Here is a 26,482-nt window from a genome sequence, read left to right on the forward strand (position 1 = left end):
CTGGGAAGCGATCGCACGTGGAGGGCCGAGGATTTAGTGCTTAAGCAAAACCTCTGAAGACCAGAAATGGAGCGGTTATGTCAGCGGTGATTAGCTGAGCTGCCTCGCTCGGTTCCCCAGGGCCAGCCTGCAGCTCCTGCCCGCTCCCCTCAGCACCGGCGGGGCCGTCGAGGGCCGCGCGGGCGCCCAGGCCGGGCCGCGGCGAGGGTAGGCCGCGGCGGGCAGGTGTGAGGCCGCGGCGGGGCGCCCCCAGGCCGGGCCGCGGCGAGGGTAGGCCGCGGCGGGCAGGTGTGAGGCCGCGGCGGGGCGCCCCCCGCCCGCGCGGTGACTCGGCCGGCGGACAGGGCCGCAGCGGCGGGACGACTACCGGGGGGTGGGGGGGTGAGGCGGCACCGGGCGCTCCCCCTCCCCGAGGAGCCCCGCGGCGGGGCGGGGCGGCCCCTGGGGCGCGGGGCGGGGAGCCCCGCAGAGGGGCGGGGCGGGGTGACAGGTGCGGCGCGCGCGCGGAGGGGTCCGGCGGCGGCGCCTCCCTCGTCCCCCCGCCGCCCGCCGGCTCCCCCCTCCGCCATGAATATGCAAATGCGGGTATAATTGGCAGCCAATGGCGTGCGCGCTGGTCACATGGTGCTGGTGGAAGCTCAGGGAAGAGAAGTTGAGTCTCGGCGAACACAGGCAGCTCAGTACCGAGCCGCAGCGGCCGCAGCCGGAGCGGAGCCGAGCCGGGGCGGGCGGGCAGGCGGCCGGCCAGGGGGAGTGAGTGAGCCGCTCCCCCCCTCCTCCTTCTCCTCCTCCTCCCCCCCGCAGGGTGCCCGGCGGGCCGGGGCTCTGCCTGGACCATGCCGATCCTCCTCTTCCTCATAGACACGTCCGCCTCCATGAACCAGCGGGCGTATCTGGGCACCAGCTACCTGGACATCGCCAAGGGCGCCGTGGAGATCTTCATGAAGGTGAGCGTGGGGCCGAGGGGGCCGCCGCCGCCCCCCCCGGTCGCCCCCTTCGCCCGCTCACGCCGCTTCTCTCCGCTCTTTCCACAGCTGCGGGCCCGGGACCCGGCCAGCCGCGGCGACAGGTACATGCTGGTTACCTTCGACGAGCCGCCCTACTGCATCAAGGTAATAACCCCCCCCCCGCTGCCGCCCCGGGGCCCCTGCGGCCGCCCCGGCCCCGCCGCGGGGCCGCCCTTGGCGTGGCGACGGCGCGGCGCAGCCCCGTCCGGCCCGGCGGCGGCAGCAGCAGCCTGTGAAGATGGCGGACATTTTGCTTTTGTATGGAGGAGAGAGGCTGAGGGCGCTGCTGAGATGGAGGAGGGGGGGGGAGGAGACGGACGGGAGCGTGATTCACCGCCCCGGCGTGCCGAGGGAGGCGGGCGGCCGGCCGCGCTCCGCCTCCCGGGCCGTTGCTCGCCCGCCTCCCGTGAGGCGGTGGCTCCGGCGGGGGCCGCGCCTCGCCTCGGCGCTCGGCCGCGGGTCCCGGCCCCTCTCGCCGCCGCTTTACCCCCGCCAGCGGAGGTCGCGTCCCGGCCGGGCTGCGGGGACACGGGGTTAGGGCAGGAGGCAGCGCCCGCCTGGCAGCGGGGGACGGAGGGCGGCCGCCGAGCCCCCCGCCGCCCTCCCCGCCGCTGCCGCCTCTGGCACGGCTGTGTTTTTTGGGACGGAGGCACCACGGGCCGTTTTCCGCCTCTGTTTTCCGCGAGGCAAGAAGAAGCGGCGGTGTGGGTGTTGGGGTTCCCCCCGCCTTCCTCCTCCGTGCACTGTAACCCGCACCGGGATTGCCACTCGGGTGGGCATCTCCGTGCAGGCTTGCGGGGAGCTGGACGGGGAGCCTGCCTGGCTGGCTCCTCTTGTCCCTCTTTTCTCGTTCCTCAGGATCGAGGCAAGTAGGGCCATGTCGACGGTGCCACGAGGTTATGACAAGAGGAAAACGGGGGGGGGGGAAGGGGGGGGCTCTCTGTCACTTAAACTGTAGCCTTCGACTTGCTGATCGAAACATCTAACTTGATTTAAAGCATTTAAATAAAGCATGCTACAGGAAACATCACTGCTATGGGAACTTTAGAATCCTCCTGAATAGTCCTGGTTTAGGACTGTATTTGCCATGACTAATATAGTAGTTGTTATAACCACTGGGCCTTAGACCCATACTATGAAGGCCAAAGAGGTTTATGTAAAAAATTTGTTGCGGGTCATCCCAGAGAAGAAGAGAGAACCCTCTCTAGATCTCCCAGCTAAAACTTCTTGAAGAGAAGTTGTAAAAATAAATGTCTCACTGATGCTGTCTATTCACATCTTTGATAACAAGGAAACTTAATTATCAAGAGCTGTGAATCTTGGCTCCTTTCATCAGCAATGTATTTACACAGCTAAAAAGTACAGCCTGCTTTCTGAAGTGATTTAATGAGTCAGTATTTATTGTTCGTTACTGCACCTTTCGTTTCCTCAGAGGAAGGTGGGGAAGTCATCCTGTTTCTGTGAGTTGAAACTGTCCTTGAGTTACAGAAAGCTACTACGTGTCAGAAACCTAGGTCTGCCTTGGAGAGGTGTGGGGTTTTTTGGTTTTGGGGTTTTTTTTTGTTTGTTTGGTGGGTGTTTTGTCTGGTTTTTTTTTTTGTTTTTGTTTTGGTTTTTTAGGCATAATGCACACATCCTTTTCCCATCCACGGTTGTGGCTGGATGCAAAACCCAAATCTTTGTTACACCAGTGTTAACTGTAGGTTTCTTGTGTTAAGGGTTTTTTCTCCTAGTTGTGTGTCAAGTATTTTACAAGTAGACCTTTCTTAAATTTGAGGAAGAAACCTTTCCACTGCAGTGATAGCAAGCATACTGGTGATTTAATAAAAAAAAAAATTACTTCTGCTGGAGGTCTGTGTGGTAATGCGACAGGTTATTGCCACATATATACTCAGATGTGCTGAGGAAGATCCTTATGTTTAATGAGCATCTGTGTATGTTCTGAGGTACTAATAAGCATCTGACTGTGTTCCCAGTTTTAGTAAATAGTAATTGAAATAAATGGGACTGTGTGATACCCATTGTGGTATTGAATTGTGTTTGACATACAGTAAATAGTCAAGGGGAAAAAAAAGTATTGTGGTTCTTGTAACTTGCTAATATCTCTTCTTAGACATTTATTTTTCTACCTTTAGCATGCTGATTTTTAAAGTGGATCTTAAACAATCTTAAAATATTTTTTCAAAACTTAATAACTTGTGTAGGAACAGGCTGCAGATCCAATAAATATGTTTATAATAACTATGATCACAACTCCAACTATTACATAAAGACTTCATGGCATAAATTAACATGGTTAGGCTGTCATCCTGTCTCTTATTCGAGCAGAGGAAGCCTTACAGCAACAATATGATTTTTCCCCTGTTTGAGGATGTGTTCTCAAGACTTTTTACTGGTGTTTGTGTTTTCTAACAACCATAGTTATGCCAGGAAAACTTTCTGGTCTAAGCCAGATTCTGCATGTCTTGCAAAACATGCTTGTAAAAGAAATAGTTTCTTTGCTAATGCTGCTGTAGTTAGGTACTTTATCTCTCTTGATTTAGAGAAGGAGGAAAAAAAACTTGACAAGTGAATGTATTTTTCAAGTCTGCTTTCCAAGTATGTGCAGTAGTGGCTGGTTTTGTTTAGTGGCTGCTTTATCCTCTTGTTTTCTTTATGATTTATGCTAATTAAATTATATAATCTCACAGATAGTTCTTAAGGTTACCAGTGAAGCAGTTGAGGGAAATAATCTTGTTGTGGAGTTGAGACCACCCAGGGAGGTAGAGGTATTATAGGAACTTCAGCTTGGAGTGGGGTAACTCTGAGATGAGTGCACTGTTTTTGTTTGTTTCAGAATTTGTTTACCTGTAGCCTTAAAGTATTTCAAATCAATAGCACTGGTTCACTTTTGATGGACAAGAATATCTCAAAAAAGCATCATGCATACGGTGGTATTGTGCTAAGTAAAAGGATCCTGCTATCACACAAATGATTTGCTAAAATATGTGCATGTAAGATGATGTTTTCAGAACTGTTTTCAGTATAGAGAGTTGGAAATTATTTACGAGACCTGTGGCCCCTCTCCCAGTCGCTCCTGTTTTTAATTGACTGCTCGTAGCTTTCTGTGCCACTTTTTAAAATGGGATTATTTAGTCTCTGAGTTTGCATTGTGGGTCTGCAAAGAGCTGTGGTGGCATGTGTCTGAAGAGGAGGCGGGGTGCTGTCCTGGGAAGGTGGGGACAGTGAGATGGGGAAAGTGAGATGGGGATGGCAGGAATCTCCATTCCATGCCCACAGCAGACGCCTCTGGAACCTCGTCAGCTGCTTTGCTTCTGTTCATTACGTAATGTATAGATGGTGATTTGTGATAGTAATTATGATGCAGCCGTTTACAACTCTTATGTGGCTTCCAAAATGCTCTCCAATAAGAGACAAATATTCAGTATTTTAAAAACATGTTATGAAATGTACAAACCAGCAGTTACCTTAATGATGTGATCCTGTCAATGGAAAGATACCTGCAAGTTCCATTGAACGTTGGGTCAGACTATCGTTTTATGGGCTAGGAGGGAAAAATAGTATGTAGTTTCATGAAGTGAGAATGTTCAACCTAATGTTTATACTGTATATAAGATGCTTTTCCCCCACTTTTTTTTAGGTTAAAATCACAATAGGATGCTGTCAAGTGAGTCTGTCTCAGGCTAGTGGCGTATTAGCAGCCTTGAAGTAAGCTAGGCCATTTTGATTTTGGGTTTTTGGCACGCTTGGGAAGCTAATGATACCTATAGTAAAACTCCTTTGTATCCAGTAGCATGTGGCAGGTGTCTATTACAATTAAAACACTAGTGCTTGAATTTAGGTATTGAAGGAATTCCCCCATGTGTATCCAGTTCTCTTGGGTGAGAAAAATGGGTTTAAGAACAGCCTTGCTGTCTGGCACAGTATTTTATGTTCTTGGTCTTCTAGCTAAGATAAATGTGTTATCTGATTCAATGAATATGGTACCTGATATGTCCTCCTTTTGAAGACTTTATATTAATGGATTGTTAGAACTCGGAGCTTGCTCCGTCCCATCTGTGCTTTGACCTGGTGTTGCAGTACCTCCAAGATGCGTGTGCCAGCTCCACCCTTCTCGTCCCTTTCTGCAAGACGTGGCTGATGCTGAATGCCTGGGGAGGAGGGTAAAAACAGGCCAGGCGTATTACTGACGGTTCTGCAGAGCGCTTTCCCAAGCTCCCTCAGTTTGCGGTTTAGAGACCCATGCTGAGGGTTGGTATGCCAGTAATGGTCTTCTGTGGCTTTTGCCATGTCTTTGCCCAGTTGCTTTTTTTGAAATCGCATAAACTTTTAGCATCCTCAGCTGCTTTTTGTTCCCTCTATCAAATATATGTGTTTCTCTACACCTAAACACATGCCATGGTATAAATGGACAGAATCTTAAACCATTTTATTTGCGTTTTCCTGAAGTAATGGTACTAGAGTAAAAGTATGGGGAGAAGGGAAGAGTCTTCTCTCCTGCCCCCTTCCCTCGAGCTTTTCCTGTTTTCCAGTGATGCGGAAAAGAGGGAGGGAGGTTTCAGCAATATCTACCTAGATTTCTCTGTAAATGGAGCTTATACCAAAATCTCTGCCTAAAAAGAGTTTTTGAAAAGGAAAGCAAGGTTTAGCTCTTTGTTTTTTTCCATTCTTGATTTTTGTTAAACCTCACATCCTGCAGTTTGTGGTCTGCTTGTGGATTTGTGCTGCAAATGGCTAGTTCAGGCCCAGACAAAAAAAACAATGGTGGTCTTATGTGAAGTTATTGATTAACTGGACTGCCCTGTTCCCTTGTGACTGATACCTAGCTGCTGGCAGTGATACGGCCTTTCCTCAGTGCTTGAGGAATATTATTTATGATAGGGGTCACAGAAATAATGGCTTTTGTTTTATGTTCTTGAGAGACTCTGTAGTATGACCTTCATAAATGATCTGGTCACAAGTCAGAGGACTGAGAGAACTTAAATGTTTACTCTGCCGAATCTGAAATTATATGTATTTTCTTCTTTCTGTTATGCGTTGCACTGAATTCAAGAGTCAGTTGTGACTGCACTGTAAAAATAGGCTCCCTGAATTTGAATGCAGAAATATGTAGTTAGCAGTCTGAGAAGTAGCTCAAAGTCCTTAATACAATGTATGTGAAACACTTTACCATTTGAGAAATGCAAACTGGGACTGATGGATAGGATGTCTTCCAGTTCTGTTGCTGTTTCCTGCTAGTCTGAACGTTTGTTTCAGTGCTAAAGAGCTCTCTTGTGGAAGCAGCCCTTCGTGATGGACTCTGAGCAACCTCTTCTGTTTCCCTGAAATTCTCATAAGGGGTTGATCTTGGTGACCTTTGATTTTGGTGTTGGACTGGGATACCTTAGGAGGCTGGAATAGAAATTTATAGAAGGCTTATTTAAGTGTCTATCAAAGAGTACTTACTATATGTAAATAACCTGTTCATTTATAGTATTAAAATAGTGCTTCAAAACAGGGAACTCAGAAGGTCAGACTCAGGGAGGCTAACTTTGCTATCTCATTATTTTTTTTTTTAGTGGCACAAAAGCTTTTGCCTGCATTTTAATTCTGCTTTCACATAGAAGCTGTGCTGGTGTAGAATGTAACCAATTACCACTGACTCTGCAAAGGGAGGTGGCAAGTGAATAGGCTGTGCTGCAAAACAGAGATGTCAGATCTATTTGTCTGTTTCTGGAAGAAATGAAATCAGAGCTTCTGACCCTGAGCTGCAGGGAGAAAGAGAAACCCAGCTGTGAAGCCTGTTGGGTTTGAGGCAGAGATCTTCAGGAAAGCTGCCTGAGGTGATAGGAAATGCATTTGTTTGTGTTTTACTTTCTGTCAAGGAAGAAAACCAGAGGAGTACCTAGTAAGTTAACCTGTAGCAAATCCACAGAAAAATCTTAAATTGATTAGGCTTTTACAGGAACCTTGAGACACTGAAAACCATCATTTTTACATGCAAAAGGTCTGGCTTCTAGCAAATGCAAATACTTGGTGGTCTGACCTGCGCTGTGGAAAAGGATGTATGAACAGCTGGAAATACGGTTGGAGGTTCACAAGTTGGTAGTGAGGTATGCAGGCAGAATTGTTTGGTGCAAGGCAGATAGCAGCTGCAGGGGCAGGAGGGAAGCTGGTATCAGCGAGATGCAAAAGGCAAAGAAAACTGAGGTAAACGGGAGAGGCCTATCTTCCTCTGCAGATACGCTGTAAATAATGTACAAACTTAGTGACCCTACTAGCCAAGCATTACTGGAACGATTAAAAAAAAACAAACCCAGAATACAGTACTGAAGAACGGGATGAAATGTAGGTAGGATATGCAGTGTCTGATCTTGGTAACTAATTCAGGAGCCTGTGTTCTGTATTTGTTTAGCAAAGAGAGGTAGTCATTCCTATTTTGCCACCATGCATGTTTTGAGTCAGCCATAACAATATTTTTATTTTTGAATATTGACATCTTCCATTGCCTGTGAAGTACTAAGCACACCTGTCCTTCAGTCTTGCAATACATCTTCCACTGTGCTTGGTTTGGGTTTTGTCATGGAATTCGTGTATTTTCAGAAGGCTGATTTTCAGCATAAATGACTGGCAGGTTAAAGCCAACAATTGCTTTTCCTCTGTTAAACACAATGAATTTAAGAAAAGAAACAGTCACTTAAGGGTTTAAGGAGCACTCATGCAAATCCTGATTGTCTAGTTCTTTTTGAGGACAAAACAAAATCAGCTTAATGCTGTTTGAGAATCCCCCACCAAACAGTTTTTTACCTTCTCCTTTCTATTTAACTGCCTTATCACTTAAGTCTTTGAATGAAGGATGTGTGCTCTGTGTGTATGCATGCAAAAAGGTCCTTTTTTTTTAATAATCTGGTTTGGAATGAGACAAGTAGGGCCAAAGACAGTTGAAAGGTTCTTGTTGGTGCAAGTGGTAGGTTTGTCTTTTATATGCTGCAGTGCATGTGTCTCAAAATCTAAAAAAAACTAAAGATCTATTTCACTAAAAACTTAGGAATTATCAGTTGGCATCCCTATAGCAAGCATGCAAAAAAAATTGTAGCTCCTTTTAGCTTATAAAGGCAGTAAACGGGTTCCAGTAGAGAGCGTCCTTCAAAAAGCACATTCCCTTTCTTGAGAGACAACATACTGGGTAGTGTAAAGCATGTTAAAATGCTTTTAAACATGCATAAGCATGCGGGTCGTCTTTCTCCCTGTCCTGAGTGACTGCTTCTTGCTGTCTGCCTTTTTGTTCGTGAGTTGTAGTGAACATCCTTTTGCAGGAACTGGTGTGATGAGGGGAAAGCACTATACTAAGGAATTTTGTTCATAGTAATGTACCTTTCCTTTTTAAAAAAAAAAAATCAAACCAGTAATAATTAGTGATTCATTCTCCTAAAATAAATAGTTTGGTGCATTCTGAAATTGAGGTCTCTTGTAAACAATAAAGTTCATGCAAGAAGAAGGTGATTAAGTTTTTGAAAGGAATTGATTTTAAATGGAACAGCAGTTCAAAAATTAGCTGCTTGATAGATCTGATGGACTGAACTCTGCTTGGCTGTCATCTTTATCTTTAGTTCTTGAAGCTAGTGAAATACTTGAACTTGTGCTTTCACCTGCTACCTGCCTTCACGGCAAGGGAGAATCTGTATTGCTAGGTTAATTCTTAGTGAAAATATTTTAACTACTTCTGTTTCTACAGGAATCTGCAAACTAAAAGCTTGCTTTTTCATCTGAGTGTGTTGCTGCTTCGTGCTATTGATGAGATGCCAAAGGCCTTGAATGGAAACCGACATCTGTTGTTCATAGCCGCTGTAGAAATTTATTTTTTCATCTTTTTATTTGGTTCTTTATTTGATCTTGGACACATTCAAAGATATAAGCCCTTAAGACTACAGGATAAACTAGACAAAAGTAGATATGTTTGCACTAAGAGGCTTAACGCATCCTCAGTGCAAAGGTCGCTTTTATTTTAAAAATAGAAGCTTAAAATGTGGAATCAAACAGTTGAGTTGGATCTCCCTAGTTGTATTTTTGTAGTGAGGTGTTCTGTAAGAAGCAGGGTGCTTTGTGAAGCTGGTGGTTCCTGCCACGTGTAATCTTTATTGGCTGCCTCCTCCCCTTTTGTGCTGTTAGTACTTGGGTTTCACACTTGGGGTTTTTTTAAAAGATTTCTTTTTTGTTGGTGTTTATGGAAGAAGGCCTAGGCCTTGTAACCTGGCTTAGTGGTGTAGCTAAAAATATGCACAAAATACTTCTGTGATATCTTGAAAATGGGCATTTACTCTTTTTAAACTTTGTGAAAAACCAATATGGTGTTAAACCCTGATTGTCTCGCACTGTAACAATGCAAAAAGGTAATTAATGTTGCAGACACTTCTGCAGTGTTCACCCTTGCATATTTTTCAAAAAAGCTTGCCAGAAAGAACTATGATTTGAGCAATGGTGCAAGAATGATATTCTGAGCTTATCGTGAACAAGAAAAGACAAAACTTAGTGCTGTCTTTGACAGTGTTTTCATACTTCAAACAGTTGGAATCAAATGGGGAAAAAGTAATTTCTGCACCGTGTGACTTGTCTTCTGGAGATTGGTGCTTTTGGAGGGGAGAGCAGTGTGAGTCCAAGGGCCCTGTGAGAATATTCTGGATGTCTCCAGTCTTTAGTGATACTCTTCTTTACTTCCTATATTTTGCATGCCTTTATCCCTGATTTTATTTAATAACGTATGCTACCAAAAAAAAAAAAATCAATGGAAAGAGCAGTTGTTGCTGTCCTGAATTTTAAATGCAGATTGTTATTTAATTCACTCTTGTAGGTTTAGTGTCTTGGAATTTTTTCTTCCTTCTTAAATTTTCTTCTTAAGTGTACCACTTAATAATGTACCTCTTGTGCTTCTACTCCCCCCCTCCTTCCCCCCCAAGTATAGCAGGTAGTAATTTAAAGGACTCTTTTGCTTTGCGGTTTTCTTGCTAATTTTAGAATAGTCAGAAAACAGTTGTGTAGTAATCAATTTCAGCTGTAAGCAGCATGTTCTAGGGTTAAGGTTTTAGTAAAGTGCCAAGGAAAAAGTACATTCTTGTAATGAGACTCTTTTATCGTGCACATTGGAATCTGTGGCTGCCCATGGATTTGTATTGATCTATATATTCACTCTGCAGAGTATTTGAAAGACAAAGTTTCTTTTGGTGTAAGATCTGGCATTTACAAGTCTCCCTGAAACTTGAACGACTTACTACCAGATAAGTAAACAAGAGCCTTGTTTTCTTTTAAATAGCTTTCTTTTCCCTGTATTATTTTCTAACAAAGTGCCAATCTCGCATTTACTCAGTTACTGTGATTCTTTGCTTGGGCTCCTATGCAAACTTTCTAGGAAAAGCAGCACTAGATGTGTTAAATGTTATTCTAGGCTACAAACCCAGTGCTTCAGAACTCCTTAATTTTGCTTTTTAAAGATGAAGATGATTGATTTGGCTGCGTTTTCAGAGATGCTTTTCAATTTTTAAAAGTATAAAACAGTATTTAAAAAAATACAAATCTTCATAAGATGGATGTTGTTGAATGACTAATTTGACTGAAAACAAAGATCTACAGTGTGGTTAAGCTGGTGTTGCTATGCTCTGCTTATAAGTGAGAATAATGCATTAGTATTGGTCTTCATAGCATGTTAGCAGTAGAGCTAGTAGGTTTTTATTGGGGGGGGAAGTTAAACTCTGCTTTGTGGGAAAATCAGCATCTGTTGAGCCAGAACACTTGGTGCCTTTAGCTGCTGCCAGGCACACTGATGGTGCGCGCACTCGCTCGCAGGCTGGGGACGTGGTGGGCGCCCTGGGCTGGGAACGGGGCCTGGCCGCCTGCTGCGAGGCCGGCAGCCTGCAAGCCCGGGCGACTGACGTGGGCGTAGCGTCAGGCCAGCCGGACCCTCAGCGTGAGGGTACGTGAGGAACTGTGCAGGGGGCCGCAAGGTAGAGCGAGGCAGTGAGTGCCTCCGGTTAATCCAAAGAGCTGAAGCTGAGATAGGTACTTTTGACTTGCACAACTCTAGAGGAAAGCTGTGACTTACTCTCTTCTAAAATAAAAAACTAACCATAACAATGCTACTAACCCCTCCAACATATTGTTTGCTTTATCAGACTTGGAAGTGAAGTTGACATTACTTGCTAGACTAGCTAGTTGAGGTTTCTCAATTTGTGTTCCTTCAGTGACTATATGAATTTGTGATCTAAAGTCTTATCTTACTTTTTATTCTTCCCCCCCCCCAGCAGTGCCTTGGATAGCATTTCAGATGTGAATTGAAGAGATTTGTTTATTAGAAGACTTCCTCTAGATGTGTTTCCTTCTTGAGATTCAAAGTGAACTTGGAGTATGTGTAGCACTTTGGTGTGCTGCACTAGTTCTGTGATGTGCTTTTGGAAGGCGGGGGGAGGAATGTGACAGTTTTCAAAACGAGTGTGGATCATGCTGTGTCATCTCAGCTCTGGGCTGTAAAGCTAGAGGATCATCAGTAATTCTCTTCCACTCGATTCCCAAAAATGTGCCATGAAGAATCCCTTTGCTGATAGCACGTACTCTGTAACCTCTTAGCTATTGCCTTTATTCCTTGTGATTTTTTCCAAGCATGCTGGGAGTAGGAAGGTGCCAGGAGGACAGAGCTGGGGGCTGACTGACATTGAAAGCATGTTTGATAGTCTGGAAGAGCAGTGGCTGCTATGGGTAAATGCAAATTTTTGACTGAAACTTCCATGTTTCAACTGTTGCCCTCTCCACAGTGTTTGTTTTAGATGCATCTATAGGTGCATGGTATTTCTAAAATGACTGCCATGCTGCTGAACAGAAGCGTGTAGCATAGCCTCTTGTTTTGCTTACTGTACTAGAGCTGCAAATTGTATGATTACATCTGTGTTCCCTCTCCATTAAGCTATTGTGTGAAACATAGCTTGTTCTGGTTCAACTCTGTACTAAAATATCCTAGCTTGTTGAGTGTTTCTCAGAAATACTGCTTTTTTTAACTGGATAATGTTCTTTTATTTAAATAAGAATGTTTTTTGGAACAGGGTGATACCATGATCTCTCTAGTATTCATACTTTCTTTTCTTCATGTGTAGTCCTTTCATCCTTGTGCAGTAAAAAGTGTGTTGAGCATAGCTGGCAAAACACATGAAATATTGTTGACCAAAAAGCTAAATCCAGACACAGATTAAAGTAGGAGCAGCAGGTAATAAAGAAAAAGGTAGTGTAGGCTTTTTTTTTTTTTTGCTTGGCATTGATTATTATTATCACTTGATTCCAAGCATAGTTTCAGCTTTGAGCATCTCTCTGAAGGTGAAGGTGAAGATACTGCTTCTCTATAAATGCCGACACTAACAGAAGACCCCAGTACATGTTTTGTTAACTGGAGCTTAAGAGCCTCTCTGCTAGTGTTTTCCATGGATACTATGCTTAAACATTAATATGAGTTGTTCTTGCGTAAACATCTTGAATTCTTCTTGATGGAAAGCATTTCTATATCTTGTTTAATGTTGAAGTTGTCTTAAAAGGACAGTGAACCACATGGGGTAGTTTGACTGAGCTTGTTTCCTAAGGTATGTGATTTTTTCTAATTGTTTTTTTTTTTGAGCTGTCATGGAGAAATACTTTTTTCTGTGTAATTGACTGCCTGTCAGTAACAGTTATATATTGCACTAGAATGCAGTTCTAATCTTGTTCATACTCACTAATATATGCTTTAGAAAACAAGCTGGTCCAGTCTGTTTTATCAATGAATTAGTCTTTGATTGGTGCACCTACAGGAGAGTTTGGCTTAGAAATGTGCGATTAAGGGCATTTCCTGTGCATCTCAGGTCACATTGCAGACCTGCCTTGGAGTGTAAGAACTGGATTGCTTTTGGTTGACATAAAACTGGAAGGTGCACCCCAGCCACTGAGTTCTGAGTCTACGGGACTATACTACAGGACAGCTATTCTGAAGTAAAACCCCTGAAATGCCGTGGTGTGGCTGTCATCTCCTTAGAAACGACTGCCTTGATTGTGCTGCACTGCTTGTTGGTCTAAAGGTAGCTGGTCCGTAATATGTTCTTCCTTGCACTAAAGCTGTCTCCATTTGTGTAGGAAAAAATAATTTGGGTGAGGGGAGGAGAGACTCTGTGTTTGTTATCAAAGTACATAGTCTGTCCCAGAGATGGAGAAAAGGGAAGAATTGTGCCTGGAAATGGGCAGAGGTGGAGGACAAGCAAAGTGACAGCTTTCTGGTAAAAATCTGGTGTCAAAATGTCTCGGCTCTGTGGGATTAAAGAATCATAGAATCGTTTAGGTTGGAAAAGACGTTTAAGATCATCCAGTCCAACCATTAACCTAACACTACCAAGTTCAAACTAAACCAATTAAGGGTAGACTAGACTAAACCATCTCCCGAAGTGCCACGTCTACCTGTTTTTTGAACGCTTCCAGGGATGGTGACTCTACCACGTCTCTGGGCAGCCTGTTCCAATGCTTGACTACCCTTTCCATGAAGAAATTTTTCCTAATATCCAACCTAAACCTCCCCTGGCGCAGCTTGAGCCCAGTTCCTCTTATCCTATCGCTGACTACGTGGGAGAAGAGACCAACACCCACCTTGCTACAGCCTCCTTTCAGGTAGTTGTAGAGAGCGATAAGGTCACCCCTCAGCCTCCTCTTCTCCAGACTAAACAACCCCAGCTCCCTCAGCCACTCCTCATCAGCCCTGTGCTCCAGACCCTTCACCAGCTTCGTTGCCCTTCTCTGGACATGCTCCAGCACCTCAATGTCTTCCTTGTATTAAGGAGTCCAAAACTGGACACAGTATGCCAGGTGTGGCCTCACCAGTGCCGAGTACAGGGGGACAATCACCTCCCTGCTCCTGCTGGCCACGCTATTCCTGATACAAGCCAGGATGCTGTTGGCCTTCTTGGCCACCTGGGCACACTGCTGGCTCATGTTCAGCTGGCTGTTGACCAACACCCCCAGGTCCTTTTCGGCCAGGCAGCTTTGCAGCCACTCTTCCCCAAGCCTGTAGCGTTGTTGTGACCCAAGTGCAGGACCTGGCACTTGGCCTTGTTGAACCTCATACAGTTCGCCTCGGCCCATCGATCCAGCCTGTCCAGGTCTCTCTGCAGGGCCATCCTACCCTCGAGCAGATCGACACTCCCACCCAGTTTGGTGTCATCTGCAAACTTACTGAGGGTGCACTCAATCCCCTCATCCAGATCATCAATAAAGATATTAAACAAGGCTGGCCCCAAAACAGAGCCCTGGGGAACACCGCTTGTGACCGGCTGCCAACTGGACTTAACTCCATTCACCAAAGGAATCATCTACTCCAGTGTCTTTTTTTCCTAAAGATGTATTAAAGCAGCTTATGCTTCTCTGTTCTCTTGGAGATGTTTTACCTATATTAAACTTCTGTGACTGTTTTTATTTGACTGGGGCCTGAGCAAATGTGTTGGGTTTGTGGTTTTGGTTGTTTTTTTTTTTTTTTTACAAGTCCACTCTGGATTTAAAGAAGGACTTGACCACTACGTTTCAGTTTGAGTGTCCTACAAAAGCAGCAGAAATAACTTGTCAGGAAGAAACAATTTGCATACTGTTCACAGTGCTTTAGCATTAAAAGGCTAACTTGTTGCTCACTAGCTTTAATGTAAGGAGGACCAGTGACGAATGCTCTTGTAGGCTCTTCACTGTACTTGAATGCTCTGTGGACATATTGAGGAAGTAGTTTAAACCTGTGAATCTACTATCCATTAAAATACTCCTCAAATGAGAACTGAAAAGGTGGTTTTTTGTTAGGCTGGTCTCATAGTGAACAGCAGCATGTCCCTGCTTGAGCGACCAGGGCTTGTTTCTCTTGTGCCTGCAGTAGAGTCACGTCTAAGTTTTACCCTGAAACTGCTCCCTGTTCTGCTTTGTAAAACCAGATTTCCATGTGAAAAGCTAAAGATAGGCTCCTCTGGCGTGCTGACCAAGACATATTTGTCTTTTCATCCATCCTTGCCCTAGAATCGTACTTTGTTACAGCAAAAGATAGGGCTAGCAGCTGTCTGTGTTTCAAACCCTTATCTAAGGCAAGGGGAGACTGGAAGAGTGGGGAATAAAACTAGTAATATAAATGATTTACTGTGTGCTGGAGAGCCTAACACAGTGATAGCAATTGCATACAGCTGGCTTGGTCCCATCAAACCTTGCTCCTCTTCCCACAAGCTTTGCATCAGACCAGTAAGATCCGCTGGTGTACCTCCACCAGTACTTGCTAGTCTTCCAAATCCAGGACAGTACAGCTTGGATCCAAGCTGGCTCATTGCATTCAGCACTACCCTGATGATGAGCTGATTTCAGGCCTGTGTGCCAGTATCATTCTGTGCTGGAGGTATGCTAATCTCATATCTAAGGGTGTTGTGGGTGTTGTGATGCTGTCCTGTGCCAAGAACAAAAAAGAATTGATCTTGTGAGGTTCTTTACCAAGGACTGCTTGATACTGTGCAGTGACAGGACTGGTATGTTGCATAAAAGTAGCTGGAGAGCACAGGTACTGAAATGAGAGAAGAGTTATTCTGCAGCCAGGGTACAGACAGAACCTGAGAGCTCTGTTGCCTCAAAAATGGCATTCATAAGTATTTGGAGGGGAGTCAATGTCTGTAAGTGTCTGTTAGAGCTATTCCTTCTGCCCCATTTGCACAGTGCAGACAAACAATTGTGAGGATGAAGTTAGTAGGTGATGTATGTTGTGTGTTGTTGACTTATTTTAGGACTTTTAAATGTTAAATAAAACTGTTCACAATGTTTATAGCGTAGTCAGTACCTTTCTTCTACTGTGCACTATTTCTAACTAGTAAATATCTGAACGTCAAATACATTGATGATACAAAAATATCTGAACATGAAATAAAAACCATGGGGGTAGTGTGGGCATTGACTGTTTAGTACCAATTAAGCAGCATAACCCTGTCCTTCACGGGGAGGGGAGGACCATTCTCCTCTCCCCCTTTGCCAAGGTTCGTCATAGCAAAACTGGGATAGTCTTTGTGTTTGCTAGAATTCCTATTCCAAAGTTGCTGAAGCTGGGGCAGGGAAACTCTAGGTTACATAGGAGGGTATTCCCTGCTGCAGAACCCACTGAGCAATGCTGGGGCTGTGTTCAGGAGATGACAAAGAGGTGAAGATATTTTGGCATTTGAGAAGCAGCCTCTGGCACTATAGGGGGGTCCAAACTATAGGGGTCAGTTCCCTAGGAAAGAAACATCTGCTCGATTCTCACACAGAATGAACAGGTTTGAGTGGTGATCAAGTGTACAGTTACCAGTGAACAGAAAGGTAACTTAAAAATTAACCATTCTGATGATTTGGAAGGCAAAATGTTCTGCTGGTTTCACTGTCTTCACACAGTACTTGGAAATTCCATAGCGGGAGTGGTTTCAGATTTCAACAGCTGGATTTTTTTTCTTACCTTATTTTTTTCCAAACGGATGTCACTGATAACCTAGCATGCCACAGGCATGTTATCCTGAACTAGTCTCGGTTTTCCTAGGATGGGTGCATTTAATAACAACATGAATTATTGAGAAACTCAAATGCTTTAAACAAGTTGTAGTATCTGAAATCCAATTCTTTCTAGGGAAACATTAGCAGAACTTTAAAAATCTGTATGTTTAAATAAATATTGAGTACTTGCTGTAACACAGACTGTTGTGATTGGCATGCTAGATTGCAAATTGTCGTCTTACTTGGAAGATTATTTTTAGTAATGTTACAATTTTTGAATCAGATCTGAAAGCAATCCAGTGAACAATAAACTCTACAGTTCTGTCTTCTGGCATTGCCTGTAGAAACACTAAAGGTGAAGACTTGCAGCCTCAAAAGCACTGGCTCCCTGGATTTCATGGAGCTGGTGAAATCAGGAGAGACTCCTTTGGACCTGGAATTCTTGTGCTCTAATGCCCAACCTCTGGGTCTGCCCCTTGCAGGCTGACCAAAATGTGCTAAGCAATAGTTGGAAACAACTATGCTGCCCAAAAATCTTGTATTGTGTAAAAAAAAAAAAAAACCAAACCCCACATAACCAAACAGACTACAATAAAACCAGTAAATTTGACAGTTAAGCTAGTGTAGCTGAGATTACAATATGTATGTGTTACACATATTCAAAACTTGGTAATGTTTTACTTGTACTTTGATATTGCTCTCTTCCGTGTGATAAAGGTAGTGGCTTCCCCCCACTAAACCATTTTATAAGATGTTCTTTCCTGCCTCTTGCGACTAAAGTCTACTTCTGTTGTTTCTCTGATGTCTTGAAGGTCTTTCTAAGCTACTGATTCTGAATGAGAATTCTGAAAGTCGTCTTTTGCTGTTCAACTCATTCCTTCTGATGTTCAGTTAGTCCTGGTTCTGGTTGGGGTAAATAAAACCTCTTCACTAGGTTTTTCACCTTGATGTTTGTCTGAATTCTAGATAATCTGGCCTATCTACTGCTGAAAAAAGCAGTTTTGACCATACTGCCTTCTTGAATCAGCTGAAATGCTTCTATAGCTGTATGGTGAAATAGAGCAGGGCGTGGATTTGTCTGAAAACTGTTAACTTTTTAAGTGTGCTATTTTTTCGGTATGATTTGCTTGCAGAGGCCGAAGCCAGGAGCTGGAAGGTGGTATGCTGCCTCCAGATCTCAGTGTTTCGTAGGATGGTTTCCAAAGCTTGCAGTTGTCAACACAGAAGGCTAAATGACACTGCATTTTTGCCTGTTCTTGGCATAAGCAAACAGGATGAGGTTTTTTTTGCTTATAGTACCTGTTTTTTTCCCAACTATCTTTTAAAGTCTTTTGATATGTGTATACAGGCTAAAATTATTTGTTCACATAAATTATCAAAGGAGAAGCTAGTAATATAGTGGCAAGACAAAGGCTGATCAGCTTGCTATTAATAAATCCTGGGCATAAAAGTGACTAAGTAGGAATGTAATATTGAAGATGATGAGAAATTACCCACAATGTTAGAACTGGTTTGTAAACAACTAAAATAATTAATGTTTAGTTCTGACTGCATAATTACTGACCTGTAGAGGATGCATAGTTTTGGTAGAATATGTTTGTGTTTGGTCCTCTAATGTTGTGGGGTTTTGGTTGTTTTTTTTGGGTGGTGGGGATTTTTTTGGTCATTAGTGTTTCTGCCAGCAAATGGAAGTAGTGCTACATAAAAGCAGTGCTTTTTTCCAAGCAGCATTAGCGGCAGTATTTTGAACTTAGGAAGGATTATTATTTAATCACTTTAAAGTGCTTTGTTGAACTCATTATGCATATGCTCTGTATTACGTACTTGACTCTTATTTTGCCCTAAGAATGATCCTACCATATATAAGGAGAGGATAATATACTGAGTTCTTTGGGGCTTTAGTTTCTGTCCCTGAAATACATATTTAATTATATAAGTTGGCTAGAGTCTTTCTAGAAGACGTGTTTTAAAGAAGTTGACCTTCTTGTCATTAATTTTGGTGGTTTTGATTCAAATAGCTTGTTTGAGGATAAGCTGGAGAGTGTAGTACACTAACTAATCAGACCTTTCTTTAAAGCTGGGTATGGAATTAGGAAATCTTGCATTTGCTGCCCTTGTTCACTTAATGAGTTCTTCAGTATTATTCTATTTATTTAAAAGGTACATCTCTCCTCAGCTTTATCTTTAAAGATCCTGTGAGAGGCTGTAAGATGAAAAATGATTTTCATTGAAGGCAAACCAGGGGTGATCAGCTGCTCCTTGTACCTTCAGCTTACTTGGTTATGCACGGGAAAAATAGCAGCATATTTTGCAGGCAGTTGACCACACTGCAGCTAGATCGAACACAGTAGGAGCTGGAAGCCAAGCAAATGTTTTCAGAAAAGGAAAATAGCAGAGTCTCCAAATATCAGTGAAGATTGTTACTGTTCATTTTACAAAGAAAATACTCTTAAATTCATTAGAGTTCAAATCAAGAGTTGTAGGCTGGGACTAGCTAAATGTTTTATTCCTCCCCTTGTGCTTTTGCAACAAAGTAACTCAAACAGCTGCCTTTGCTGGAAACCGCTTTTTGAACTACAGCCTGGCTATTCCCAAGAAGCTGGGCTAATCGATCCGTGTTTTTGCCAGAGAAAATGAAGCAGTTTCACCTACATCTAAGGGTTCATAGAATTCATACAAAAAGATTTTTGTAACTGTTCACTTTAAATTGTTTTAAGGCAAACATTTTAGGATAACACAAATCATCTTGTTGGGATTTGGTGTTCTTTTACTCTGGAAAAGAAGATCATTACTTAAGTCACTTTTACTCCAAAACAATGACCCTCTGTTTGTACTTTATTCTTGCCTTGGGCTGAGAGCATGCGCGGGGAGTTGCCGTGGCTCAGCCGATGAGATGCCGTATTTTGTTAAGCTGCGGTTGTGGGAAGGTGTTGATGGTGTTTTACTGAGAATCGAACTACACTGTTCCTTTGAGCTTCGAGTACAGTTTGATGATAAAGCTGGGCCAGTCCTGCTGAAAGTCTGTTCTTTTTTTGCCCCATTGCAGCGTTTTCTCTCTGTCTCCCTTGCACTAATCTAAAGCTTGAAGAACTGGTTCAGGGAGCTAAACTTGACCAAAAACTGTTTTTGTTGAATCTCCTTATGATAATTCCTCATTCTGAAAAGAAGCCCTCCTAGCTTAGGCCTGCGAACTCAGCAGAGACATTGATCATCTCATGTCTTTCCTTTCTACTCCATTCTTGTATTCATTTATGGCTCTAAACTTGTCAGTCCTATGACCGTCTGTGCAGCCCACAGTGTGTACTGGAGATTGGCAGTGGGATATAGCTGTTTAAAAAGTACGGGAAAATCCTGTCCTTTCAGGTCCTTGCACAGCATGGCATCGTCAGCAGGTGATTGCTGCTGAGCCCAGTGCACCAGGGAGGAGAGAATCTACGCAGAGGTTGTCCCAGCAAAAGTCAGACTGTCTGAAATGATTCTCTCCATGTCTGCGTAACTAGGATTCCTTGTGGAGCATGGGAACATCTCCAGTGCCAGATGATAGTGAGCCTGGGTGAATAACTGCTTGCTTACTGCAAGAATGGTTTGGAGAGTAAGATGTGATAGCAAGGCTGATAATTGTGTGAATATCTGGCATTTTCAAGCTTTGCTTGTTTTGGTTGAGGCAACTTAAATCCTGCACTGATTCCCTGTGAGCTAGTGTTTCCTAAAATAGCTTCCAAACTCTGCAGCGTACCACTTTTTAAGAGAAGGGTATGTGAATCACAACTGATGCTGATGTGTGTTAGCCCTAGCCCTGCTTACCATAGGATCCAGAGTGCTTGGTAGGACTGATCCATCCTCATCACTTTTTGCTGTTCCTTTGAATGTTCTGCAGGCTTTTTCAGCAATAACAACTTTTTTCATGACCTCCAAAATTTCAAGCTGTGAAACTGAGACTCTCTAAACAGTGATTTGGTTCTGTGTTACATGGAGTGTTTGCAACTACTCCATAGAAAGTTTTATGTTGGGAGGTAAGGGCAGAAGAGTGTAGTTAGAGGGCTGGCAGTTGAAATACCAAGGTAGGAGAAAGGCAGGGGGTTTGTAACGCAGAAGTGGCAGAGGGTGCCTGATAGCACATTAAAAGGCATGAGCTGAGCCTGGCAGGCTGGGGTGGGAAGAAGTACAAGAAAAATGGAAAAGTTGAGTAAGAGTCATGTAATATTAAAAATGGCCGATATGAATTTTTTTGTTTTTTTCTAATAGTCCTCCTACTAAATTGATATGCTTGCTTGCTTTCTACTTGAGGAAATTGTGGGAAGAAGAGGATGCGACTAGGGAGCAAAGATGGCAGTCACTGTTACTATTACTTCTTTATCTTTCTTCTTTGTAACTGTCACTGTTAGATTTTTTTTAACTCCAGCACTAGTACATTTTGCAAATGCATCCTCTCCTTCCTTCCAGCCTCAATTTATGGAGGAGAGAATGAAAGGGGGATGGGTATGTGTCAGAAGAAGCAGCAATATTATGCTGCTTGTATCTTTGTTTTATCATTGCTATTACTTTGGCAGCTGCATTTCTGATTCCCAGATTTGACAGTTTCTTCTAATAAAATATTCACATGCTTAATCCAAATACTTCTATTAATTGCATCGCCTCCACAGCAGTTTTCACGGTAAGAGCTGGGTATTTGCAAATTTTTTCAAATGCTTGACAGTGCGTGTGTTTTGTGAGTCTCCCATTGTAGGCTTAACTGTTATGTTTCACGTCAAGTTGTGCATACACGGATTAGGTGTGTGTAGCATGTAAATGATACGGCATATCCATTAATCAGGAACATAATCAGATTTTTGGTGGGTAGGGAGATAAACGACAACTTGCAGTTGATTGTAGTTTGTTGCTAAAATAACTAATAAGCTTTTTTGGTTTATGTAATAGGCTGGATGGAAGGAAAACCATGCAACGTTTATGAATGAACTGAAAAATCTTCAGGCGTCAGGACTAACAACCCTTGGTCAGGCACTCAGGTCATCGTTTGACTTGTTAAATCTCAATAGATTAGTGTCTGGAATAGACAACTATGGACAGGTAACAAATCTGTTTATACTATTCTGTCTCTCTTATTTTTCTGTGTTTTTTGAAATTACAGTGGGGGAGGGATTTTGGTGGTTCGAGGCTTTTTTTTTATGCATTTTACTTTTTTAAAACGTTGGATAGCTGCGTGTTAAAACTTGAACTGTGAACTTTTTGATTCCTTCTTTTTTCTTCCTTATTACATCTACTGAACATACCCTGGAATATACTAGCTCTTTTTTCCTTATTGAACTACAAAGAAAGCAGTAGTATAAATGACCCCAACTGTAGATACATAATTGCTGTATGGGATTATGTACACTGGATGGCAACGAATCTGCTTTGCAGTGTTATGTTGTCTGCAGTTAATGTCCTGACTTCCCCTCTCTCTCATTTGAAGAGTCCAGTTAAAAGCACTCTGGTTTTTGCCCCACTGTTGTCATGAAATTCCAAGTTCTTTGTGTTATTACCAATTTGTATACTGCTTTTGTGGGCTAGAGGGGTTTTGTACTATTACTGGAGGAAAAAGACTAGTAAATTCTAAAAATCTTTAGGGGGTGTATGTGAGTGCACAGAGTAGCACTTCTTGTGTACTTCTGTATGGCTCCACGCCTATTGAAAGAGAATTACAGGATTATTTTGAAAGATTGCTCATCTTTCTGTTTATTTTATAATGACAAAAATATAAGCCTATAACTGAGTGTTAAGGTTACTCTTAGCATTCCTGTGCTTTTGTCTCTAGGGAAGGAATCCATTCTTTTTGGAGCCATCTATTTTGATTACCATCACAGACGGAAACAAACTGACAAATACGGCTGGAGTTCAGGAGGAGGTAAACTTGCATTAAATTCTTCCAAGTCATGATCTTGCAAGTTGGCACTATGATGAGATTGATATTAATTGTTTTTTCCTGCTAATAGTACTTCTGTTTCATCAGCCTGTTCTATAATAGGGAACATAAACTAGCTATGCTGTCATTGCCCAGCCCCTAAATTCATAGTTAACGTGGGTTTCCAGACTATAACTTCAGATAAATTAGTGGATAGGAGAGAAATGGGATCCTTTACAGAGTAATGAATACATTTGAGTATTGGTTTGTCAAGTACTTGAAAATATTCTTAAATCTTTCTTTATCAGCTTCATCTTCCTTTGAATTCTCCTTTGCCTGGAAGTGAACTAACCAAAGAACCATTTCGTTGGGATCAAAGGCTGTTTGCTCTAGTGCTGCGTTTGCCAGGAGCTGCATCTGCTGAACCGGAGCAGCTTGGGAGTGTGCCTACTGATGAATCTGCTATCACACAGATGTGTGAAGTTACAGGAGGTAACTGGATGTTACTTTGCTTTGGTTCACATTTGGTATTTAAAGTATTTCTCTTCCTTTGATTCAACTTCACATCTTGCTGTTTTCTCCATCTAAATTACTCAGTGTCCATGTGAATCTGTGTGGTGTTTTTTTGATCTTGGTTTCCAGTAGCACAGGAGGACTTTAAAATAAAACCATATTCCTATCTCAGATCTTCTAGATGCGAGAGAATTTTCTTAATGCGCCAGTAGGAGGGATTGGAAAATTTCTTAGATTGTCCTTCCAGAGATTGGCTTTGCTCAGTCATAGGATTTGTTATTTAAATGTTGAATTGAGTGGGACAGGTATCATTGAGATGTTAATTCTGCTGCAGGGCTAATAAGCTAAATTTAATCTTAAAAGAATTAATTCTAGAGCCTGTTCCTTGAGATGTGCATCAGAATTTTTTTGAATTGGTGCTTAAAAAAAAAATGTTGTGTAGGAGGGGAAAGTTTGGGAGTGTATAGGAGTTGGTAAGGTTTGGGTAGACAAAAGCAGATAGATTACATAGACTTGGTGAAATCAGGCATTCTTAAGGGTGTTTATAAACTTGGCCTTGGACCAGCCTGATTTAGCCTCAGTGGCCTCTTACTAATGAGTAAAAGCTCAGCAGGTTTTTTGGGTGTGGTGTTTTTTTTTTTTTTTTTTCCCCTTGGTTGTATTGCACTTGAAAAGTATTTTGCCTTTTACATAAACTTGTACAAAGTTTGTTGCTATTATTTTGGATAAAACCGAAAGATTTGGCAGTGTGACTTGTGTAATAAAACATCTTCCTTGTTTAAGATTACTCAAAATTTGCTTTTGTATTTTCCCTGTGTAATTTATCTCTTGCATAGGTCGTTCTTACTGTGTTCGGACACAAAGAATGTTGAATCAATGTTTAGAATCTCTAGTTCAAAAAGTCCAAAGTGGAGTTGTTATTAACTTTGAAAAGTCAGGACCAGATCCACCTCCTATTGGAGAAGGTATAGTAACTGCTTTTTTCCCGCTAATGTTGAAGAAGAAATGTTTTGTATGCGTGCAAGTGTCCTTAAGTGTCTTTGTATCCTTCCTACCTAGTTTTTCACTGTAGTGTACAGGATGCATCGAATGCCTAATACATTCTAAAAAAGCGATTAAGCTATAAAGCTTGTATGCTTTAATGATAGAGCTCTGGTACCTCTTTAGATAGCCCAAATCGTAATGGATGTGCTGTTCATAGCCTTTGAGTAGTTTTATGTTTATTTATGTTTAGTCTTCTCTGTTATATTTCTAGGAGTGCTAGTTTGATCCTTGATAAGTTAAATGGTGCCATATGTTTGCACGTATTGGTGTGGATGATCTACCTGCTTGCTAGCTCTCCTGTCACTCTTTCTCACCTCTTTTTTGGGGCTGTGGGAAGTGACTGTTTGCGGGAAGTAGTAAAGTTTGAATTACAGTGTTGTCAAAACTTGGTTTTAAAATAATTAAATCCAGGACTAGTGTATTTAAACACTTAAACATCTCTACAGTAATCTCAATGCTTTATTTTCTGTATGCTTTCATTCTGCTAATTGATCACAACACAGTTAAGTTTCAATTGAATATTCTTAGCTGCAAATGAACAACTGTGTGCCAAGAACAAGGAATTATTTTGCTAGCTGCAAGTAAAGTGCATAACAGGGAGGAGGAAAATGGACTCTTAACGTGGAGCAGTTTTTCAGATTTGCAGAAATTCATGGCTGAAAGGAAGGATAGAGAGCTGAGCAGTTCATGTTTAGGAAGTGAGGATGTTCCTGGAATGTCAGAAACATAATAGCTTTTAGGATCCTCCCGAGCATCCTAGCATAGCCAGCTTTGTTCCTGCTTTCATTTTTGAATCACCTTTTTCTTGCTGTGTATATTTTTTTTTTCTCCTTTTGCTTATTTAAATGCCATTTTATTGGAAGGCTTTCCTATAATGCTGTGCAGACAGCACCTCAGCAAATTCCTGTGTCTCTGTTGGCCCAAATGTTCTCCTATGTGGCAAAACAGCTGGTGAAATGTGGTAGTTGTTTTTTTGTTTTTTTAATTTATTTTCGTTACACTTAAATGGTGATGCACTGTGGATATGAATGTACAAAAATATTAAGACTTTCCCTCTTTACGTGAGTTGAGAAAGTCTTAACTAGAGAGAAATTTGATGGGATTTAACAATGCTAGAATAATCATTGTGTTTATAATGCAGAGAAACCGAACTGATATGTATCTGAAAGGTGTTTTGCATAGTATTATTGGCCAGCTATCTAAAGCAGGGAAAACTAGTAGTGTAAAATATATTTACAATGAAGAAGAGTCTTTAAATGGGTGATGTCTGCTGTGCCGTTTGCTTTGAAGAGCAGTCTTTGAAAACTAATGCTGAGATTCTGTACTGCTACAAACTTTGTCCTCAGTGTGAAGGGGAGTCTGTGCTGGTGCGCTGCAGTGGAGAAAACACTGGTCTTCCCAGTAGAGAGTGGGATTTAAGTGATCTGTGAATAATTAAATAATAAAAGAATAATACATTAAATAATTTAAAATGTGACAAAAGCTGCTCCTGCAAGATGCATCTGACTTTTCCGTGAAACTTTTCTCCATGTCCAGTTTTGACTAGTGGCAGCATCAGTCAGAGAGCTTTGCACGCCATGTAGAAAGACTGTAAATGCAAATTATCGGTCTTTACAGATGCAGCAGAACTAAAAATGATAGGCTTGCTCTTGCCTATAAGATCTATGTCAAAATACTAAGCTTAAGCAAATAGCATTTTCCGTAATATGTGAGTATGCCTTGCTGTACTAATTATCTAATGGCTATGCCACAGGAGCAGACGGGTAGATGTGGGCAAATGTTATCATCGTTTCTCAGATGATGCTGTTCTACATTTTGTGTAACTTTTTCAACCGCTGATGTAAACATCTGTATGTCTTTGACATAATTGTGATGAAACACCTTATTGGTTGCTAATACAGAAATTCTGCTGGGAGACAAATGCATGTATGTAGCTTTTTATTTTCTTTTTTTGTTGTTATTTGGCTTTGTTTAAATTTTAGATGGACTTGTTGATTCATCCAGGCCCATCAATTCATTTGCTTCCCAACCGTGGCACAGTTGTCATAAACTCATTTATGTACGGCCTAACCCTAAAACTGGTGTTCCTGTTGGGCATTGGCCAATCCCAGAATCTTTTTGGCCTGATCAGAATTCACCAACACTGGTAAGTAAAATAAGAACTGAAAAAAGAATTCTACACCTAGTGAAACAGACTGAAAATGAATAATAAAGTAGGTTGTTGGTTTTTTGTTTTTTTTTTTTACTTTTCTCTGTTTACTAATATGATCTGACTTTGCTTTAAAAGAGTACTTAAAACTGCTTTTAACACAGAATGATATAATCTAATGTAGATACTGTATGCTGTGATGGTTTTTGCATCTGGAAGGTTTACTTCTGTGTATATGGTTAGTTAATTGGGTAACTCTTTTTTAAAAGATTATAAAATGTAACTATAAATTACTTCATATACCACAAATCATAGTGAACCTATTAAATTTTAATCAAAGCTTTATAAAATGCATTTATATGGAAAAGGGAGTATTTGTTTTTAATA

General features: G+C 42.1%; 1 protein-coding gene across 4 annotated transcripts in view; it reads left to right on the forward strand.

Annotated features, from left to right (window-relative positions):
* The first annotated feature begins 821 nt into the window (after nucleotides 1–821).
* LOC104028068 (integrator complex subunit 6-like) overlaps nucleotides 822–26,482 on the forward strand; it is a 43,688-nt gene continuing 18,027 nt past the window's right edge. For 2 of the 4 annotated variants that reach the window (XM_075720549.1, XM_075720552.1), the window contains exons 1-7: nucleotides 822–947; nucleotides 1,035–1,112; nucleotides 21,426–21,575; nucleotides 22,303–22,392; nucleotides 22,698–22,881; nucleotides 23,739–23,867; nucleotides 25,929–26,092. In XM_075720549.1, the coding sequence (XP_075576664.1) occupies nucleotides 837–947; nucleotides 1,035–1,112; nucleotides 21,426–21,575; nucleotides 22,303–22,392; nucleotides 22,698–22,881; nucleotides 23,739–23,867; nucleotides 25,929–26,092 (906 nt within the window). In that variant the 5' untranslated portion in view covers nucleotides 822–836. The remainder of the gene's footprint in view (nucleotides 948–1,034; nucleotides 1,113–21,425; nucleotides 21,576–22,302; nucleotides 22,393–22,697; nucleotides 22,882–23,738; nucleotides 23,868–25,928; nucleotides 26,093–26,482) is intronic. The other 2 variants (XM_075720550.1, XM_075720551.1) reach the window with 1 other exon arrangement.

Source organism: Pelecanus crispus, chromosome 13 (assembly GCF_030463565.1).
Source record: "Pelecanus crispus isolate bPelCri1 chromosome 13, bPelCri1.pri, whole genome shotgun sequence".
NCBI lineage: Eukaryota > Metazoa > Chordata > Aves > Pelecaniformes > Pelecanidae > Pelecanus > Pelecanus crispus.